The sequence below is a fragment of the Hibiscus syriacus genome, unplaced genomic scaffold (genome assembly GCF_006381635.1).
Source record: "Hibiscus syriacus cultivar Baekdansim isolate YM2019G1 unplaced genomic scaffold, ASM638163v2 tig00110597_pilon, whole genome shotgun sequence".
NCBI classification, from domain to species: Eukaryota; Viridiplantae; Streptophyta; class Magnoliopsida; order Malvales; family Malvaceae; genus Hibiscus; species Hibiscus syriacus.
This window is the reverse complement of record NW_024062795.1, coordinates 5,339,144-5,359,494: the sequence shown is the minus strand read 5'-3', so window position 1 is coordinate 5,359,494 and position 20,351 is coordinate 5,339,144. Positions and strand designations below refer to the sequence as shown.

Sequence of the window (20,351 nt, the reverse complement as noted above, 5' to 3'; positions counted from 1 at the left end):
AAAATATGACATTTGAAATTAGTTTTGATTCTCGTGCTGAAACCCTAAATTGCTCATGCAAAAAAATCGAGACAGTTGGACTTCCATGTCGCCATCAACTTCACGTTTTGAAGCATTTGGATTACACATATTTGCCCGGGTCTTTGATTCAAATTAGGTGGACTAAGGATCCGAAGGCTTCTGCACCCAGTTTTGTTGATTTTAATGTGCCTCCAGAAATAATGCAAATGGCAAGGTTTGCTTCTCTACATGCAACAACAAGTATGTTATGATATGTTGCATTAAAGACAGACGCGTCTTTCAAAACCGCAAGAGATGAGATGAAAATATTAATAGAAGAATTTGAGAACTCGTTTGGTTTGAATGATTCAGTCAATCAGAGCAGTGTATTAAACATCGTTCACGACCTTTAACGAAAACAACACAAGCGAAAAGAAGTAACAAAGAACAATGTCGAGAATAAAATTAGGCGATGTGGGTTCTACAACGGTGAGGGACATAACAAACTAACATGTCCTCAAGTCAAGCTGGGTTTGAATACAAGCACGCAGCCTACTTCAACTGATTTTTTTGAAGATGAAATGGACTGGTCATTCAGTCCCGCACATGATGTTAGAGACATTTGGAATAATGCAGACAACGATCTCCATATATCCTAAGTATCAACATGACTCCTACTATGTATAGGAAACATGTACAACAACCTATTGTTATTGCAAATTAACCACATCATTCAATCATGTTTGAACATTACAACTATATTCGTATAAAATTAAAAACAATTCTTCAACAACTGAATACAACTATTATATGTAATGTTCAATCATGTACTCCTTATGTTGTAGGGATTCAGTCCCTAAACCCTCAAAAGAAAGCTTGTCTTTCTAATTCATAGCTTATCATTTGGACCCTGAAAGGGTATTTTATTGGCTATACAGTCAACATGATTATGAGCTTCCTTTATTATTTTGCAATCAGTCAGACTGTAGAGATTTGAAATTTATAATGAATTAAAAGATCTTAAACACTTGAATCCAATTACCATTTCAAGAACAATTACATGAATACATTGATACTTACTGGTCGCTTTCGATTTTCTTCAATGTTGATTCGCTGGGGCTCCATTTGAAGGTCATCACCGTCGGAGTGGAATAGTTTTCTGCCTTTAGGGTTTTTCGTTTTGGGTTTTGTATATATAAGAAAAAACACGCGTAATTTTCAAAAGTATCGATTAATTTAAAAAGTGTCGATACATTCTGTAGACCTATTTTCTCATAAAACCGATAAATTTAAACCGGTTACATTGTAAAGTGACCTATTACATTATAATTACAGGTTTCGATGTTTTTAGGATCGACACTTTTTCTAAATGTATCGATAATTTTTCGTGAACTTGTTTGGAAAATTTATTATGGACATAAAGTGTCGACACAAATGTATAAAGTATCGATACATTATGTATACCTTTTTTTTAAATAACCAGTATATTTAGACCGGTTACATTGTTATGTTACCGATTACATTATAATTATGTGTTTCGATGTTTGTAGGATCGACACTTTTTATAAATGTATCGACACTTTGTTCATGCACTTGGTTTGGAAATACATTCTGGACAACATGTATCGACACAAATGAATAAAGTGTCGACACATATTGTAGACCTATTTTCTCATAAAACCGGTAAATTTAAACTGGTTACATTGTAAAGTGACCTATTACATTATAGTTACGAGTTTCGATGTTTTTTGGATCGACACTTGATATAAATGTGTCGACACTTATTAATGAACTTGTTTTGTTTGGAAAACACATTATGGACACAAAGTATCGGTACAAATTTATAAAGTGTCGATACTTTATGAATACCTCTTTTCTCATAAACCGATATATTTAGACCGGTTACATTTTTATTTTACCTATTACATTATAATTACGAATTTCGATGTTTTTGGGATCGACACTTTTTATAAATGTATCGACACTTTTTATAAATGTATCGACACTTTGTTCGTGCACTTGGTTTGGAAATACATTCTGGATAACATGTATCGACATAAATGAATAAAGTGTCGACACATATTGTAGACATATTTTCTCATAAAACCTGTAAATTTAAACCGGTTACATTGTAAAGTGACCTATTACATTATAGTTACGGGTTTCGATGTTTTTGGGATCGACACTTGATATAAATGTGTCGACACTTATTTGTGAATTTGTTTTGTTTGGAAAACACATTATGGACACTTTTGCCTTTGTTTTGTACCCCCAAGACGGCTGCAGCAGTCGATACCCCCAGAGGGAATGAATAATCGGCATATTTAGCAATACATTGTTTGACATCAAATTGCTCCATCTAGGATCGACACAATTCCCTTCGAATTGGTTGATCCTTTACTCCTATCAATGATCCAAACCTCATTTCACTAAACACATTCAACTGATCATTCTTTTTAAGGTGTTTAATTAATGAATACACCATTTTTATGATGCACCTTGTCGACACATCCTACATTTTTTAACAATATATAATGTTATTGTTCTTATATATCTTGTATCAACGTATTTACAAGTTTAATGAATACATTCTTTTCATGTGCTTTCCTCCGTTCTTTGTATTTTTTACTATCATTCCTTGACAGTGTGATGTAAGGTTCCTTTTGAGCATCACTCATCGAATTCCATTTCACCCTCACATCCTTTTTCACCTAATATTAAGCATAAACATTTCTTAATCAATACATTAACGCTAAATAATACTCAATATCAATTTCATTTTACATACCCAACTGCTGTGTGTGCCATCTTCCTTCATCCTTTTGCATTCGTCCATACTGTCAACATTTAAAATTTGTAATCAATTTAAAGTCCCTAAATACTTTAATCCAATTACCATTTCAACAATAATAACAAAAAGAAATTGATAATTACTAGAAATACATATATCCACCCTTTGGTTGCTTTCCACCCATTGACTTCTTTTTTCCTTCATATATCAGTTTACGCAAATCAAATCAAATACTTGTATACAAAAATCGATAATCACTCTTGTGGTAAAACGGTTGGTCTTCAATAGAATTTGAATGGCCACTACAACAAGTGTCGACACATTTATACAAACCTCAAATATCATTTTCTACCTATAATATTATATACAGGTATCCATATTTATTTTCTACCTATAATATTATATAATAATCGGTCCCAAAACCTCCCTATTTCCTTCAAACGAATGGGAACACTTAATACTCAAAGTATCGGCACATTTATACAACTTATAATATCATTTTCTACCTATAATATTAAATAAAAGTATCGATATTTATCATCTACCTAGAAGATCACTTTCTACATGTAATCGGTCTCAAATGCTTCTTTACTTCGAAAACCCCAAACAACAACACATAAAAACCCTAATTACTGTAATATTAAAAAACTAGGGTTTCAACAACACACCTTTCGATTTGAAATGCAGCAACAAACAAAACAAACTTCAACGTAGAAACGCCTTCTGAAATGCAACAACAATTACGCTTCGATTTAAAAAACTCTATATATTTTCAGAAGAAATTTAGCTATGCCTTTATATTTTACACCGGATATGTTATTTATATTTAATCGATACAATTACATAATTGTCGATACTTTCGAGAGGATATTTACCTATTTATCTTAAAGTGTCGATACTTGTTTACGCGTACTTATTAAAGTACCGACACTTTCAACATAACCGATAGCGTTTTACCGGTTTTGTCATTTCGATACCGGTTTTATCATATTTTTACCTATTATATTGTTATGGATCGATACATTTTCTTAAAATATCGACACTTTTTAGGCGCTATAATTTCTTCTCTTTTAAATTATGAAAGTGTCGATACTTATATTAATTTATCAACACTTTCAATATATCCGATATATTTTTACCGATTTTATCATTTCGAGACCTCTTTTGTCATATTATTACCGGATATATTACTATGGATCGATACATTTGTATAAAGTATCGGCACTTTTCAGGCGCTATAACTTCTTCTCTTTTAAATTACAAAAGTGTTGATACTTATATTAATTTATCGACACTTTCAATATATCCGATAGTTTTTTACCGGTTTTATCATTTAGAGACATGTTTTGTCATATTATTACCTGTTATATTGCTATGGATCGACACATTTTTATAAAGTATCGACACCTTTTAGGCGCTATAACTTCTTCTATTTTAAATTACAAAAGTGTCGACACTTATATTAATTTATCGACACTTTCAATATATCCGGTAGCGCTTTACTGGTTTTATCGTAATGACACCGGTTTTATCATATTTTTACCTGTTATATTGCTATGGGTCGATACATTTTTAATTTGTATCGACACAAACCGACAAGCTAAGTTTGCCGGTTGCCAAATTTTTTAATATTTTCTTCATGATTTCCACCTACAACATTGTTATTACTCGATATTTCAGGTAGCGCTAAACGGAATTTGTTAAATATATTATAATGTATCCAGTAACACCGTATATTAACCGTATATTAGCCCGCTTTTCCTGAGACAATCCCCGATTAGAATTCCTAGTCGATATCTCATACATCATTCAACTCCACTATAATCCTCTAATTTAATATAATTCTATTTGTATATAATTCTATTTGTATATGAATCATGGGATGTTAAAAGAATTAATATTTTTTTACGTTTTAAGTTACAATATTATAAATACTAGATATGTGAGCTTTTAAAATTAATTGATTAATAATTATTTTTTAAAACGTATATTATGTTAATAAAAAAACAAAATATAATTCTAATCGTCAACTCATCGATCTCAGACAATTTGACTTAAAACCCTAATTTTGCAGGACTGTCTCACTCAAGTCTCTACTCTCTCCCTCGCTCTGGGTAGAAAGGTTCTTCATCGGGGTATACCTAATTTACACTAAATTTGGTTGACATATTTAGATTAAGGAAAGGTAATTTCGTACTTGAAGTATCTGTTAAAATGATCCGGGTTTATCTATTAAACTTATTTGTTTTAACTTAACTGGCCTTTGTTTTCTCTGTTTCAGATCTAATCTCGGAGTGTTAAACGCTTTCTTTGTTAAGCTATGGCTCTAGTGAGTTAATTTCTTCTTCAATTAGATCGTTGTAATCAGTATTCTTTTCGATGCACTTCGTTTCTTATGATATATTTTTTGAGATTTCTGGAGTGAGCATTAGACTAGCATAATCTTCACTTTGAATCTTTCTTATCAGGTGTTCTGTGTGTTTGGGAATTTAAATCATTTTTATTGTTGGTTTTGCTGCTTCCTATTTTGCTAAAATCAAGTTGTAACGAGAAAATATTGTATCTGGATAAAAAATTTAAATAATTCGGGACAAGTACTCTCAGTTCTAACAGTATGATTTCTTATAGAAGTAAAACCACACTGTTATAAATTTTTTCACTCTGATTCGACTGGCAAGAATTTCTGACTTGCTTCAAGCTTTTCCTTTATAGTCATTCGAATAATTGTTGGACTTGGTTCGTGCTTTGAATTGTGAACCATTTTACTTTCCTCAATAACACATTTGTTTGACCTATTTTGTAGATCTTGCATGCTAAGAAGACCCATAAGAATTCATTCAAGACTCTCATTGTCGCAGAGTACAGTGGTATAGATGTCAAACTTGCTGACAATTTCGAGATGGGTGTCTCAAATAAAACACCTGAATTTCTCAAGATGACCCCTATCGGGAAGGTATATGTATATGCAATGATGTTGATGTTCAAGGATATGCTGTTTTATATATTGATTTTAGTATTTTGAAACGAAAAATACATGCTGGTTTTTAGGTTCCTGTGCTGGAAACACCTGATGGCCCCATTTTTGAAAGCAATGCCATCGCTCGATATGGTTTGAACTCATTACTCCCTTAATCTTCACCAGAGATCTTCAAATGATCCTCTTAAAACTTATTGGTCCTTTATTGTTGCTTTAGTTACTCGCTTGAAGGCTGATAATTCTCTGTATGGTTCGTCTCTTTACGAACGTGTAAGATTTTTCATTTGTTTTCGTCACTTCGATTAGATTTTTTTATGATTTTACTTTGCTACCCTATATGATGTTTTCTTTTTTTCTTTCATGTGTTCCGTTTTAGGCCCTTATTGAACAGTGGATTGATTTTGCTTCACTGGAAATTGATGCTAATATCATTTCTTGGATTATACCAAGGATGGGGCGTGCTGTGTATCTTCCCCCAGTACGTTTTTTTTCCCATATATTTATTTTTATAGAAATCAGAGTAATTCTCTGTAATTTCTTATTCTTTTCAATAGGACAGATTACATATTTATATACAAATTATCTCTCTAAAGTAGGAAACTCTAGAAAGGAAAGATACTAATCCTATGTAACCCCCCAGACCGATATGGGTAATCCGATCCGATATGCGTTGTCACATTAGGGCCACCGGAGCGACCCACTGTAAAAATAACGGAAATTTTAAAACTTTTCTTAAAACTTGTAAACTCAAAATCATTTATGAGTACAAAATAAAAGTTATCAATATTCGAAATAAAACAGATTTTCAGACTCGTATATAAAACAAAATACAATTAGATGTCCCCTAATCACATGTACCATACTCTGCAAGCAACGCCGGAAGATCTTCCTTACTAATGTCGATAGATGCACTGGTACGATTCTTTTAACCTGAAAAGGTGAGTAGCAGAGTGAGCTTCGGAAAGCTCAGTAATACATAACTACCAGATGATGCTGAAGAACGTGCATATACAGATAAACATATATTCTCTTTTTGGTTCAGATATCTACAGATTTCTTTAGCTGAGCTGAGGTCTCATGATATTTCAAGTATTAACAGATAGTATTCAGTTCTGATGGAAAATATTTGGGATGTTTAGGTTCAGGAGATTAGAATAGGTTTTCTAGTGTATTCCCAAAAATCATGTAACTTTTCAGATCTTTTTAAAACATATATAAATATATATACCCCATTCGTCAAGTCCAAAATGTGTAGATTCCCCAGAACCATACACCCACCGTCAAGTCCAGTAAGGCCCTGAGCACACAGTCGAGGAGCCTCCAGGTGTACTTCTTTCAACATTACCCCCAAGTAAAATATGTCCGTCCGTAAACGAATATATCAAAAATCAAAACATAAATCAGGTCAAGTTTCATATCAAAATCCAGATCAAGTATCAGATCAAAATCCAAGTCAAGTATCAGATCAGAATCCATGTCAGATATTAGATCAGAATCCATGTCAAGTATCAGATCAGAATTCAAATCGAAAATCAGATAAAATATTCATGTGAGTAGGGAACACACCAGAGTTTATGGATATTATTTAGAGATATTGGATAATCTTATCGGGTAGAGAAATACGAATCTTCAGTTTACCGATAGAATGTCTGAAGTTAGAATCACTGTTTGAAAAGTTCATTAACTGACAGAATCATCAGTTATTCATGATATGATTTATCGGGATCAATCTTATTCGGACACTTTTCTAAAGCTCTACGAAATCTGAAGGTATTCGGAATCTTTACAATCTATGACGATTAATCCGATTATCGAACAACTCCAGATGAATAGCTCCCATAACCAATACTTATTAACTTGTCAATTCATTAACATTCCATGGTATTTACTCTTTAATACAAATATTCTTATCCACAAATTATCTTCTGAGTCATCACTGAATAGATCTTAAGGAGACAAACAAATATTCTAATGGTCTTTATTTCATTTCCATGTTTCAAGTATACCAGGAAATGCTGACATAGTTGATTTGTGGTTCATAATTCATGAGGACGATACATCATATAAGTTAATCCGAGTTTCCAAACTTATCCCAATCTCTTACTTAATCCTCAGTCTGTGAGTTACTTTGTTCATTTAGCAGACAAGTCCTTTACAGTTACTTTAGGGTTTTCCATAGTAATTCAGACTTCTGAATTTCAGATACATATTGCACTTCCGTTCAATTCAATTTGGTAGTCGTAGTTGATTTGTCTAATGAATATCCATTTCTTAATATTGAATGCGATCTAGAGTTTAGTTGAGCTGAATACTTTCAAAATTATCATCAAGCCACAGTTGAGAACATGAACACACATTCAAGTAATATCTATGTCGTCCAGGTACTGACATATCATTACGATTGATCAACTCATTTAAGCTGTGTACCATAACTTTTAAAGGTAGTCCAACACCTATGCTTATTTGGATTACTAAATCAATCCAATACATTTACTTATTCTAGGTCATAAGGGTATTTTGGTCATTTTGATGCTCAGTCTTATTCCATTCATTTCAGAGCTCGAGGATATTCAATCATTCATGAGCTTGGTGATATTCTTGGGTTATTTTTATTGCAGGGGTATTTTTGTCATTTTACAGATCTACGGTATTTCAATCTTTTCCCTCCATCCGGTCTTATTATTTAATTCCAATTTATCCTCTATTTCAGTCTCTTCGAACAATTCTGATAAAAGAGCACCCTGCGATAAATTGTTTTTCAGGTATTTACTCATAACTTGGATATTTTCGGGTCAAGTGCTTTCTCAAATTTTTACCAACGGAATATCAAGAAATTTTATACACTAAGTCATGATCTTAACAATCAAATTCGTACTTAATCGAGTTAAGTACAAGTCTTCAAAGTACTTTCTCATTCAGGGTCAACTCAGACTATTTTACCTCTCAAGTGCATTTTCGTAATTTCTTAACCAGATAATTTCGATATTAGCTCTTAACAAAAATAATTATAATTTAAAGATCCTATGGTCAATTGCTTCCCGAACATTCTTTGATCTTGAAATTATTCCTTAACACACTTCTAGCATCTTGCGCAAACTCTTTTTGGCGTTAAAAATCAGTTATCCAAATTTTCTAAATAAAACTATTATTTCTTATGCACATCTGTAATTATATCAGATCAATGTCTTTTCATAGTTATTAACCAATTTCCATGGACAGTTCTTATCATCTTACATTATAAGGGTATTTTCGTAATTTTACCCTACCAGAGTATTCTCATAATTTCGTATCCAAGTACCTTTAATATTTAACCTTTGATGATATAAAATATAATTTACAAGTACATGGCTGATTTCTTTATCATTAATCACAAATTTGTAATTTAATTCTAATAATCTTTCAATCTCTTATATTAGACATTCGTTTAGTATTCAGTTACAGAATTTCTACCACATTCATATCGAGTGAATAAATTATTCAACTCCACAAAAGTGATCAACATTATCTTATTCATGCATTTACCAATATCAACATGTTCCATAAAGTATAAAGAGGAAGTAAAGTATTACCTCGATTTTCGTGCAATGCTGATCGACCATTAAATTCCATTCGAACGCCCTCGATCTTGAAATCATCTTCCAATATTTCCTTCGATCCATATCAACAGAAATTACATAAAAAACAGAGCTTAATTCTGAAAAACGGATCGAATCGGATGATAAATCAATGAAAAAAAGCTTACCGGGTTAGAATTTGACGAAACAGACTTCGGATTCGGATTCGGATTCAAGATGTCGAAAGCATAAAATATGACTTTTTTAAAATTTAGAATTTTTAGTCAAAATCAAAGTCAACGGGTTTGACTGGCAATTTCGAGGCCTTCGGGTCTGAATTTCGAAAAACAGACTGCGGAATCGGATTTGGAACGTCGAAAAATGTCATGATAGGTATACTCATCAAAGTCAAAGGTCGTTTAATGCCCGGTCAAAGTCATTCAAAGTTTCAGTCAACTTTGGTCAACGCCGATCAACGGTCAACGGGTCGGGTCAACGGGTTGTAATCGGTCAAATATGTAATAAAACTGGTCAAACCAGTTATTTGGACCATCCCCACTCGCAGTGGCGGCGCGTGGGTCCTCTTCCGGCAGCCTAAAAATCACAGAAAAATTTTTAAAAATTATTTTAAGCGATTTCGAGGCACTTACAAAGCTCAGTTCACAAATTTGAACGGTGGAGTGCTCGATTCCAACAAATCGAAAACTTTGACCCTTTCACCTCCTCACGCGCCGCCGTCGACAGAGACCAAGGATGACACCGGCGGACTCGGAACGATGCAAGGAACACGATGGTGCGGGAGGTGTTGTAAACGGATCATCGGATCGTCGTGAATCGACGAAAAACCAATTGAAATCGAGTTATTACCGACAATACTTCCGTCTGAAATTAACGACGAACGACGACGATTCACGACGAAAGGTTTGAGAGGTTTTGTTCCTCGGTTGACAACGAACATGATGGTGGTTTCGGCTCGTCGATCGGAGGTCGGACGACGAGTAGATCGGAGTTGAAAGAAGGGGAGAGGGAAAACTGGGATAAATAAATTATGTAGCACGGGGAGGGGGTTATAAATTCTCATAAAGAAAAATGGCTAAATTATAAGTTTAGTCATTGAACTTCCTGCACTTCTTAAAATGGTATGCCAACTTTATGATTTTACAATTTAATCTCCAATTTTATCAAAAAATACTAATTAAATTCACCAATTTATAATTTCTTAATTTTAGCCCCTAAATTGGGGTGTTACAATTCTCCCCTCCTTGAAAGAATTTCGTCTTCGAAATTCATTCATGTCATATTATTGCAGAAATGAAACTTCTATCAGTTCTTTCATATATTTCATGTAGCTCTTATAGAAATACAGATCTTTCACTAATCCTTAATCAATTGAGTATATATTCTTATCAAAACTTTTTCTCATTTCAATAAAAGAATCCGAATGAAAATTTCTTAGAGTAATCAATTCAGTCATGGTCATGAGAATAGACTCATAGAGCAGTAGCATATCCCAATTTATTTCCGGAGTCGAGTCAAAATTTCTCAGATGAATAATTCAGTCTTGGTCATGAGAATAGACTCATAGAGCAGTAGCATATTCCTTTTTGTACAAGTATAGTCTTAACGGATAGAAACTTCGGTTTGCTCGTTACAAATAGAGATTCAGTCCTGGAGTTCCGACTTAGAGAGGTACGATTGCACTCTAGGGGCATGTACTGATCAAATATATTTTGACATTCGACCGGCCGGTCTTTCTTGAAAAAGTTTGACTCAAACCATAGCTCTGATACCACTAAATGTAACCCCTCAAACCAATACGGGTAACCCGATCCGATATGGGTTGTCAAATTAGGGCCACTAGAGCGACCCACTGTAAAAATAGCGGAAATTTTAAAACTTTTCTTAAAACTTGTAAACTCATAAAATCATTTATGAGTACAAAATAAAAGTTATCAATATTCGAAATAAAACAGATTTTCAGACTCGTATATAAAACAAAATACAATTACATGTCCCCTAATCACATGTACCATACTCTGCAAGCAACGCCGGAAGATCTTCCTTACTGATGTCGATAGATGCACTGGTACGATTCTTTTAACCTGAAAAAGTGAGTAACAGAATGAGCTTCGGAAAGCTCAGTAATACAGAACTACCAAATGATGCTGAAGAACGTGCATATACAGATAAACATATATTCCCTTATTGGTTCAGATATCTATAGATTTTTTTAGCTGAGCTGAGGTTCCATTGATATTTCAAGTATTAACAGATAGTATTCAGTTTTGCTGGAAAATATTTGGGATGTTTAGGTTTAGGAGATCAGAATAGGTTTTTTAGTGTATTCCCAAAAATCATGTAACTTTTCAGATCCCTTTAAAACATATATATATATATATATATATATATATACCCCCATCAGTCAAGTCCAAAATGTGTAGGTTCCCCAGAACCATACACCCATTGTCAAGTCCAGTAAGGCCTTGAGCACACTGCCGAGGAGCCGGTAAGTAAGGCCCTGAGCACACAGCCGAGGAGCCTCCAGGTATATTTCTTTCAACATTACCCCCAAGTTAAGTATCAGATCAGAATTCATGTCAGATATCATATCAGAATCCATGTCAAGTGTCATATCAGAATTCAAATCGAAAATCAGATAAAATATTCATGTGAGTAGGGAACACACCAGTGTTTATAGATATTATTTAGAGATACTGGATAATCTTATCGGGTAGAGAAATACGAATCTTTAGTTTACCGATAGAATGTCGGAAGTTAGAATCACTATTTGAAAAGTTCATTAACTGACAGAATCATCAGTTATTCATGATATGATTTATCGAGATCATCTTATTGCGGACACTTTTCTGAAGCTCTACGAAATCTGAAGGTATTCAGAATCTTTACAATCTATGACGATTAATCCGATTATCGAACAACTCCAGATGAATAGCTCCCATAACCAATACTTATCAACTTGTCAATTCATTAACCTTCCATGGTATTTACACTTTAATACAAATATTCTTATCCACAGATCATCTTCTGAGTCATCACTGAATAGATCTTAAGGAGAAAAACAAATATTCTAATGGTCTTTATTTCATTTCCATGTTTCAAGTATACCGGGAAATGCTGACGTACTTGATTTATGGTTCATAATTCATAGGGACGATACATCATATAAGTTCATCCGAGTTTCCAAACTTATTCCAATCTCTTACTTAATCCTCAGTCTTTGAGTTACTTAGTTCATTTAGCAGACAAGTCCTTTACAGTTACTTCAGGGTTTTCTATAGTAATTCAGACTTCTAAATTTCAGATACATATTGCACTTCCGTTCAATTCAATTTGGTAGTCGTAGTTGATTTGTCTAATGAATATCCACTTCTTAATATTGAATGCGATCTAGAGTTTAGCTGAGCTGAATACTTTCAAAATTATCATCAAGCTACACTTGAGAACATGAACACACATTCAAGTAATATCTATGTCGTCCAGGTACTGACATATCATTACGATTGATCAACTCATTTAAGCTGTGTACCATAACTTTTAAAGGTAGTCCAACACCTATGCTTATTTGGATTACTAAATCAATCCAAGACATTTACTTATTCTAGGTCATAAGGGTATTTTGGTCATTTTGATGCTCAGTCTTATTCCATTCATTTCAGAGCTCGAGGATATCCAATCATTCCTGAGCTTGGTGATATTCTTGGTTCATTTTTGTTACAGGGGTATTTTTGTCATTTTATAGATCTACGATATTTCAATCTTTTTCCTCCATTCGGTTTATTATTTAATTCCAATTTATCATCTATTCCAGTCCCTTCGAACAATTTTGATAAAAGAGCACCCTCTGATAAATTGTTCTTAAGGTATTTACTCATAACTTGAATATTTTCGGGTCAAGTGTTTTCTCAGATTTTTACCAACGGAATATCAAGAAATTTTCTGTACTAAGTCATGATCTTAACAATCAAATTCGTACTTAATTGAGTTAAGTACAAGTCCTCAAAGTACTCTCATTTAGGGTTAACTCGGACTATTTTACCTCTTAAGGGCATTTTTCGTAATTTCTTAACCAGATAATTTCGTTATTAGCTCTTAACGAAAATAATTATAATTTAAAGATCCTATGGTCAGTTGTTTTCCCGAACATTCTCTGATCTTGAAATTATTCCTTAACACACTTCTAGCTTCTTGCGCAAACCCTATTTGGCGTTAAAAACCAGTTATCCAAATTTTCTAAACAAAACTATTATTTCTTATGCACATCTGTAATTTTATCGGATCAATATGTCTTTTCAGAGTTATTAACCAACTTACAGGGACAATTCTTATCATCTTACAATATAAGGGTATTTTTGTAATTTTACCTTATCGGAGTTTTCTTATAATTTCTCATCCAAGTACCTTTAACATTTAACCTTTGATGATATAAAATATAATTTACAAGTTCATGGCTGATTTCTTTATCATTAATCACAAACTTGTAATTTAATTTTAACAATCTTTCAATTTCTTGTATTAGACATTCGTTCCGTATTCAGTTACAGAATTTTTACCACATTCATATCGAGTGAAAAATTATTCAACTCCACAAAAGTGACCAACATTATCTTATTCAGGCATTTATCAATATCAACATGTTCCATAAAGCATAAAGAGGTAGTAAAGTATTACCTCGATTTTCGTGCAATACTGATCGACCATTAAATTCCATTCGAAGACCCTCGATCTTGAAATCATCTTCCAATATTTTCTCGGATCCATATCAACAGAAATTACATAAAAAACAGAGCTTAATTCTGAAAAACGGATCGAATCAGATGATAAATCAGTGAAAAACAGCTTACCGGGTTAGAATTTGGCGAAACGGATTTCGGATTCAGATTCAGGACGTCGAAAGCATAAAATGTGACTTTTCGAAAATTTGGATTTTTCTATCAAAGTTAACAGGTTTGACTGGCAATTTCGAGGCCTTCGGGTCTGAATTTCGAAAAACGGACTGCGAAATCGGATTTGGAACGTTGAAAAATGTAAGGATAGGTATACTTGGTTAAAGTCAAAGGTCGTTTAATGCCCGGTCAAAGTCATTCAAAGTTTTGGTCAACTGTGGTCAACGCCAGTCAACGGTCAACGGGTCGGGTCAACGGGTCGGGTCGGGTTGTAATTAGTTAAACCGGTCAAATTCGTAATAAAACCGGTCAAACCGGGCATTTAGACCATCCCCACGTGCAGTGGCGGCGCGTGGGGCCTCTTCCGGCAGCCTAAAAATCACGGAAAAATTCTTAAAATTTTTTTTAACCGATTTCGAGGCACTTACAAAGCTCGGTTCACAAATTTGAATGGTGGAGTGCTAGATTCTAACAAATCGGAAACTTTAACCGCTTTACCTCCTCACGCTCTACCGTCGACGGAGACCAAGGATGACACCGGCGAACTCGGAACAATGCAAGGAACACGATGGTGCGGGAGGTGTCGTAATCGGATCATCGTGAATCGACGAAAAACAATTGAAATCGAGTTATTACCGACAATATTTCCGACTGAAAGGCGACGATTCACGACGAAAGGTTTGAGGTTTTTTGATTCTCGGTTGACAACGAACACAATGGTGATTTTGGCTCATCGATCGGTGGTCGGACGACGAGTAGATCGGAGTTGAAAGAAGGGTTGAGGGGAGAGGGAAAACTGGAAAAAATAAATTCTGCAGCACGGGGAGGGGGTTATAAATTCTCTCATAAAGGAAAATGGCTAAATTATGAGTTTAGTCACTGAACTTCCTGCACTTCTTAAAATTGTATGCCAACTTTACGATTTTACAATTTAATCCCTAATTTCTTTCAAAAATACTAATTAAATTCATCACTTTATAATTTCTTAATTTTAGCCCCTAAATTGGGGTGTTACATCCTAGGAGATATTTACATAAATTGTAGAATATTTACATAATCCCTTAATTAAAGGATATTTACAGAATCATATATTTCTATAATTCCTACACTCCCCCTCAAGCCGGAGAATATACATTGTATAATCCCAGTTTAAATAGGAATTTATTGAAAACAGGCTTTGGCAAAGCCTTAGTAAGAATGTCTGCAACTTGTTCTTCTGAAGGAATGTATGAAAGTGTGGTTATCTTTTTTTTAACTTGATCAGCAATAAAATGCCTATCAATCTCAACATGCTTTGTCCGATCATGTTGAACTGGGTTATTGGCAGTTTGAATAGCAGATTGATTATCACAAAAAACTTCAAAGTGATCCTCTTGATTAGTGACAAGTTCTTTCAGTAGTTTAAGTAGCCAAATTCCTTCGCATATTCCCAATGCTAGTGCTCTGAATTCAGCTTCTGCACTACTTCTTGAAACAACAGATTGTTTTTTACTTCTCCAAGTTGTAAAGTTTCCCCAAACAAAGGTGCAGTAGCCACTAGTGAATCTCCTTTCAGTAAGGTCTCCGACCCAAGTAGAATCTGTAAAGATCTTAATAGTTCTGTCTTGTGTCTTCTTAAACATTAAACCGTGTCCTGGAGTTTTCTTCAGGTACTTGAGAATTCTATTTGCTGCTGCCATATGCTCTTTAGTAGGATTAGTCATGTGTTGACTTATCACATTTACAAGAAATGTTATATTTGACCTTGTCAATGATAAATAAATTAGTTTCCCAACTAATCTTTGAAATTTCTCTTTGTTAAATTTCAAACTTGCCTCCATTGGTGTATCATTCGGCTTACAACCAAGAAAACCAGTTTCTTTGAGTAAATCAAGTACATATTTTCTTTGGTTGATCACAAGTCCTACTTTTGACTTTGTCACATCCATTCCTAGGAAATACCTTAGCTTTTCCAAGTCCTTGGTTTCGAATTCTTTATTTAACAACTTCAAATTGCAAATATATTCTTCATCATCTCCGGTAAGAATTATGTCGTCCACGTACACAATAAGGTTACCTTGATGAAAAGAGTATGATCGACGAGGGACTGCTTGTAGCCGTTTTTTAAGATGACTTTAGTGAACCTCTCGAACCAAGTTCTGGGTGATTGTTTTAACCCGTATAGAGACTTGTTGAGCTTGCACACCTTGTTACTTCCTTCAACAGACTTTAAGCCAGGTGGCAACTTCATATAAACTTCTTCTTCTTCTAGCTTGCCATTAAGAAAAACGTTTTTTACATCAAGTTTGTGTAATTTCCAATTGCAATTTACAACAAAACTTAGGAGTACTCGAACAGTATTCAGCTTTGTCACAGGTGCAAAAGTTTTTGTGAAATCTATCTCATATGTTTGTGTAAAGCCTCTGGCCACTAGTCTCGCTTTGTATCGTTGGATGCTACCCTTGGAGTTATACTTTACAGTAAAGATCCATTTACAGCCAACAACCTTTTTTTCTTGAGGAATGTCCGTAACGGTCCAAGTAGCATTTTTCTCTTGTGTACAAATTTCCTCTTCAACAACCCTTCTCCATTTTGAATCCTTTAGAGTTTCAGCTATGCTTGTGGGAACCTGTTCTTTATCCAATTTTGCTGTAAATGCTTGAAAAGACCACATCAATGAATTATAACCTGCAAATTTTTCAATAGGATGCTTGATGCATTGTCTAACCCCTTTTCTAATAACAATAAGGAAGTCATCTAGAGTAGGGAAAGTGAACTTACTGATTTCTTCTTCTATTTTGGCAGCTAGACTCAAATCCAATTCTCGGCAAGTATCAGATTGCAAAACAGCCTTAGGAATATGTTTTCTTTTCCTTGTATAGAAACGGAGCTGTTTGATTGGTGTTGTTTGTGGAATATTTTGAATGGGAGTATGTGTATTTTCAGGAAGGGTATTTAAAGTGGGTATGGGTGAAGTAGTGATAGGTACTACCGGTGGATCAATGGGAGTAGTTACAGGTGACAAATCTGTAGGTAAGGACAAAATTGGTGGCAATTCTGAAGGTTAAGAATGAAGAGTTGGAGGAGATACTTGATGTGGCTGAAAATCCTTCAATGTCTCCCCCTGAATTTCAGCCTTAGTGAAATAGAGATCCTGCTCATAAAATGTTATATCCATAGTGATAAAAAATCGTTTTGAAGGAGGATGATAGCATTTATAACCCTTCTTAAGTGAAGAATACCCAACCAGTACACACTTTAATGATTTAGGATATAACTTGGACTTATTAAGAGCAATGTTTTGTATAAAAACAGTACAACCAAATATTTTAAGTGGAAGAATGGAGGAGATAGGTTTAAAATGGGGAAAGTATTGCAAAAATATAGATTGATGTGTTTAAAATTGTAAAACCTTACTAGGCATTCGATTGATTAAATATGTGGCAGTTAATAAGGCTTCCCCCCACAAATATTTTGGAACATTAGTGGTAAATAGAAGAGAACGAGTAACTTCAAGGAGGTGTCTATTTTTTCTTTCGGCAATACCGTTTTGTTGTGGGGTGTCAACACAAGAACTAATCTGAACTATGCCCTTTTCTCTGAAAAGCGCACCCAAAGACTTGGCAAAAAATTCACTGCCATTATCAGATTTAAAGAGCTTAATTTTAGACCCAAATTGAGTGAGAACCATGTTATAAAATTGGGTTAAAATACCAGCAGTTTCAGATTTATCTTTTAGCAAATCATCAATACAATTATCAACATTCTTCACCCGAGAAGGGCCCCAAATATCACTGTGGATCAAAGCAAAAGGGTGAGAATGCTTATATGTAAAAGGAGAATAAGTTGATTTAGTATGTTTGGCAAGAGAGCAAAGTTTGCAAGAAAAAGAATTTGCCTTTTACGAATAAATAGAGCAGGAAAAACTTTTGCAAGATAGTGAAAACTAGGATGACCTAAACGATAGTGCCATAACATAACATTATCAACTTTTTCTAAAGCAGTGAAAGATTTCGAGATTTCGATTTTAGTAGAGGCAGGAAGAATGTAGAGACCATTCTACAAGCTAGCCTTACCAATCATCTTGTTCGAGTTCAGTGCCTACAAAGTACAATCAATATCATTAAAAATTGTAGAGCAGTGCATCTCGGTGAAAAGTTTACTAACGGAAACGAGATTGCAAGCCAGATTTGGTACGAAGAGGACATTTTTAAGTACAATCTGGTCATTGAGAATAACAGTGTCATGTCCTTCTATTTTGCACAAAGAACCATCGGCCGTTTTGACAGCTTTACCAAAGTTTGGAAAAAAATTGCAAAACAAATTCTTATTACAAGTCATATGATCCGTAGCACCAGAATCGAGGATCCAATTAGGGGTCGACTGGGAGGAGAAAAAACCGTAGCATGAGGTTTACCTTCTGGTTCTTTCATGACCAGATTACCTTCTGATTGAGGAGCAGAACTAGAAAAATTTTCTGGATTCGAAGTGATCTCCGGAGTAGGAGAAGAAGTTGTGGACATCGTCTAGGTTGGAAAGAAACCGTAACCTAACCTGATACTATGTAAAAATCAGAGTAATTCTCTATAATTTCTTATTCTTTTCAATAGGACAGATTACATATTTATATACAAATCATCTCTAAAGTAGGAAACTCTAAGAAAGGAAAAATACTAATCCTAGGAGATATGATCCCTTAAAATAAAGGATTGTAGAATATTTACAGAATCCCTTAATTAAAGGATATTTACAGAATCATATATTTCTATAATTCCTACAATTTTCATCCCTCATTCTCTGCTTACCTATCAGTTAAAAGTTATTCTGTCTCGGCTTTCTCATTTAATTGGTCCCTTTTTCGTTTATTAAATTGTAAATATGTTTCTTCAATGCTCGGTTTTAAAAGTTAATAGCAATTTCATTGTTATGAAATATGGCATTGAATACTAGATATTCTTGTCTATAATGAAAAAAGATTGATGATTCCCTGTTCTTCTGATCTTAGTCTTATTTCGTTTGGTTTTACCATCCTTAATCCTTTAACTTCTATGGATGGCCTTCCATGTAGGCCGAGGATGCAACAATTGCTGCGTTGAAGAGAGCATTGGGTGCTCTAAACACTCATCTCGCTTACAACACTTACCTGGTCGGACATTCTGTGACCCTTGCTGATATTGTGATGACAATGAGCCTTTTTTTGGGTTTTACCCATTTGATGACCAAGAGTTTTATCTCGGAATTTCCTCATGTCGAGAGGTACTACTGGACAATGGTTAATCAACCGAATTTTAAAAAGATTATGGGCGAGGTCAAGCAGGCAGAATCTGCATTACCCATTCCTTCTAAGAAGCCATTGCAGCCAAAAGAAGCTAAACCAAAGGTCAAGGATGAACCAAAGAAAGAAACCGAGAAGGAGCCTGCAAAGCCCAGAGCAGAGGCTGCGGAGGAGGAAGAGGCACCAAAGCCGAAACCTAAGAATCCTCTCGATTTGCTGCCTCCAAGTAAGATGGTACTGGATGACTGGAAGAGGCTGTACTCTAACACGAAGACAAACTTCCGTGAAGTCGCAATCAAAGGTATCCCACATCCCGACTTGACTTGTTTGTTTCCCTCTTCTTCTCAACATGATGATTATCGTTGGTATAGGATTTTGGGACATGTATGATCCTGAGGGATACTCCCTTTGGTTCTGTGACTACAAGTACAATGAGGAGAATACAGTATCATTCGTCACTCTGAACAAAGTAGGCGGGTTCCTGCAAAGAATGGATTTGGCACGCAAGTATGCATTTGGGAAGATACTGGTGATAGGCTCCGAAGCGCCCTTCAAAGTCAAGGGACTCTGGCTTTTCCGTGGGCAGGAAATCCCCCAATTTGTGATTGACGAGTGTTACGACATGGAACTTTACGAGTGGAAGAAGGTCGACATCTCGGACGAAGCCGAGAAAGAGCGCGTGAATCAGATGATAGAGGACTACGAGCCATTCGAGGGTGAACCGCTTTTGGATGCCAAGTGCTTCAAGTGATTTGCATTTGCTGTTGATTTCTTAAACTCGTGTTTCGGGCTTTGGCATTTGCTCGGTGAATGTATGTTAACTACTTATCTCATAGTTGTAATTCTAATCCATGTTTTAATGTCACACGAG

General features: G+C 34.7%; 1 protein-coding gene and 1 pseudogene across 1 annotated transcript; one reads left to right on the top strand and one right to left on the bottom strand.

Annotated features, from left to right (window-relative positions):
- LOC120134136 overlaps positions 1–17,432 on the bottom strand; it is a 25,194-nt pseudogene extending 7,762 nt beyond the window's left edge.
- Positions 4,896–20,351, top strand: LOC120134135 (elongation factor 1-gamma-like). The gene is made up of 8 exons (XM_039150606.1): positions 4,896–4,976; positions 5,073–5,120; positions 5,595–5,744; positions 5,840–5,900; positions 5,986–6,038; positions 6,145–6,246; positions 19,274–19,781; positions 19,852–20,351. Exons 2-8 carry the CDS (start codon positions 5,112–5,114, stop codon positions 20,229–20,231), a joined length of 1,263 nt encoding a protein of 420 aa, XP_039006537.1. The 5' UTR covers positions 4,896–4,976; positions 5,073–5,111; the 3' UTR covers positions 20,232–20,351.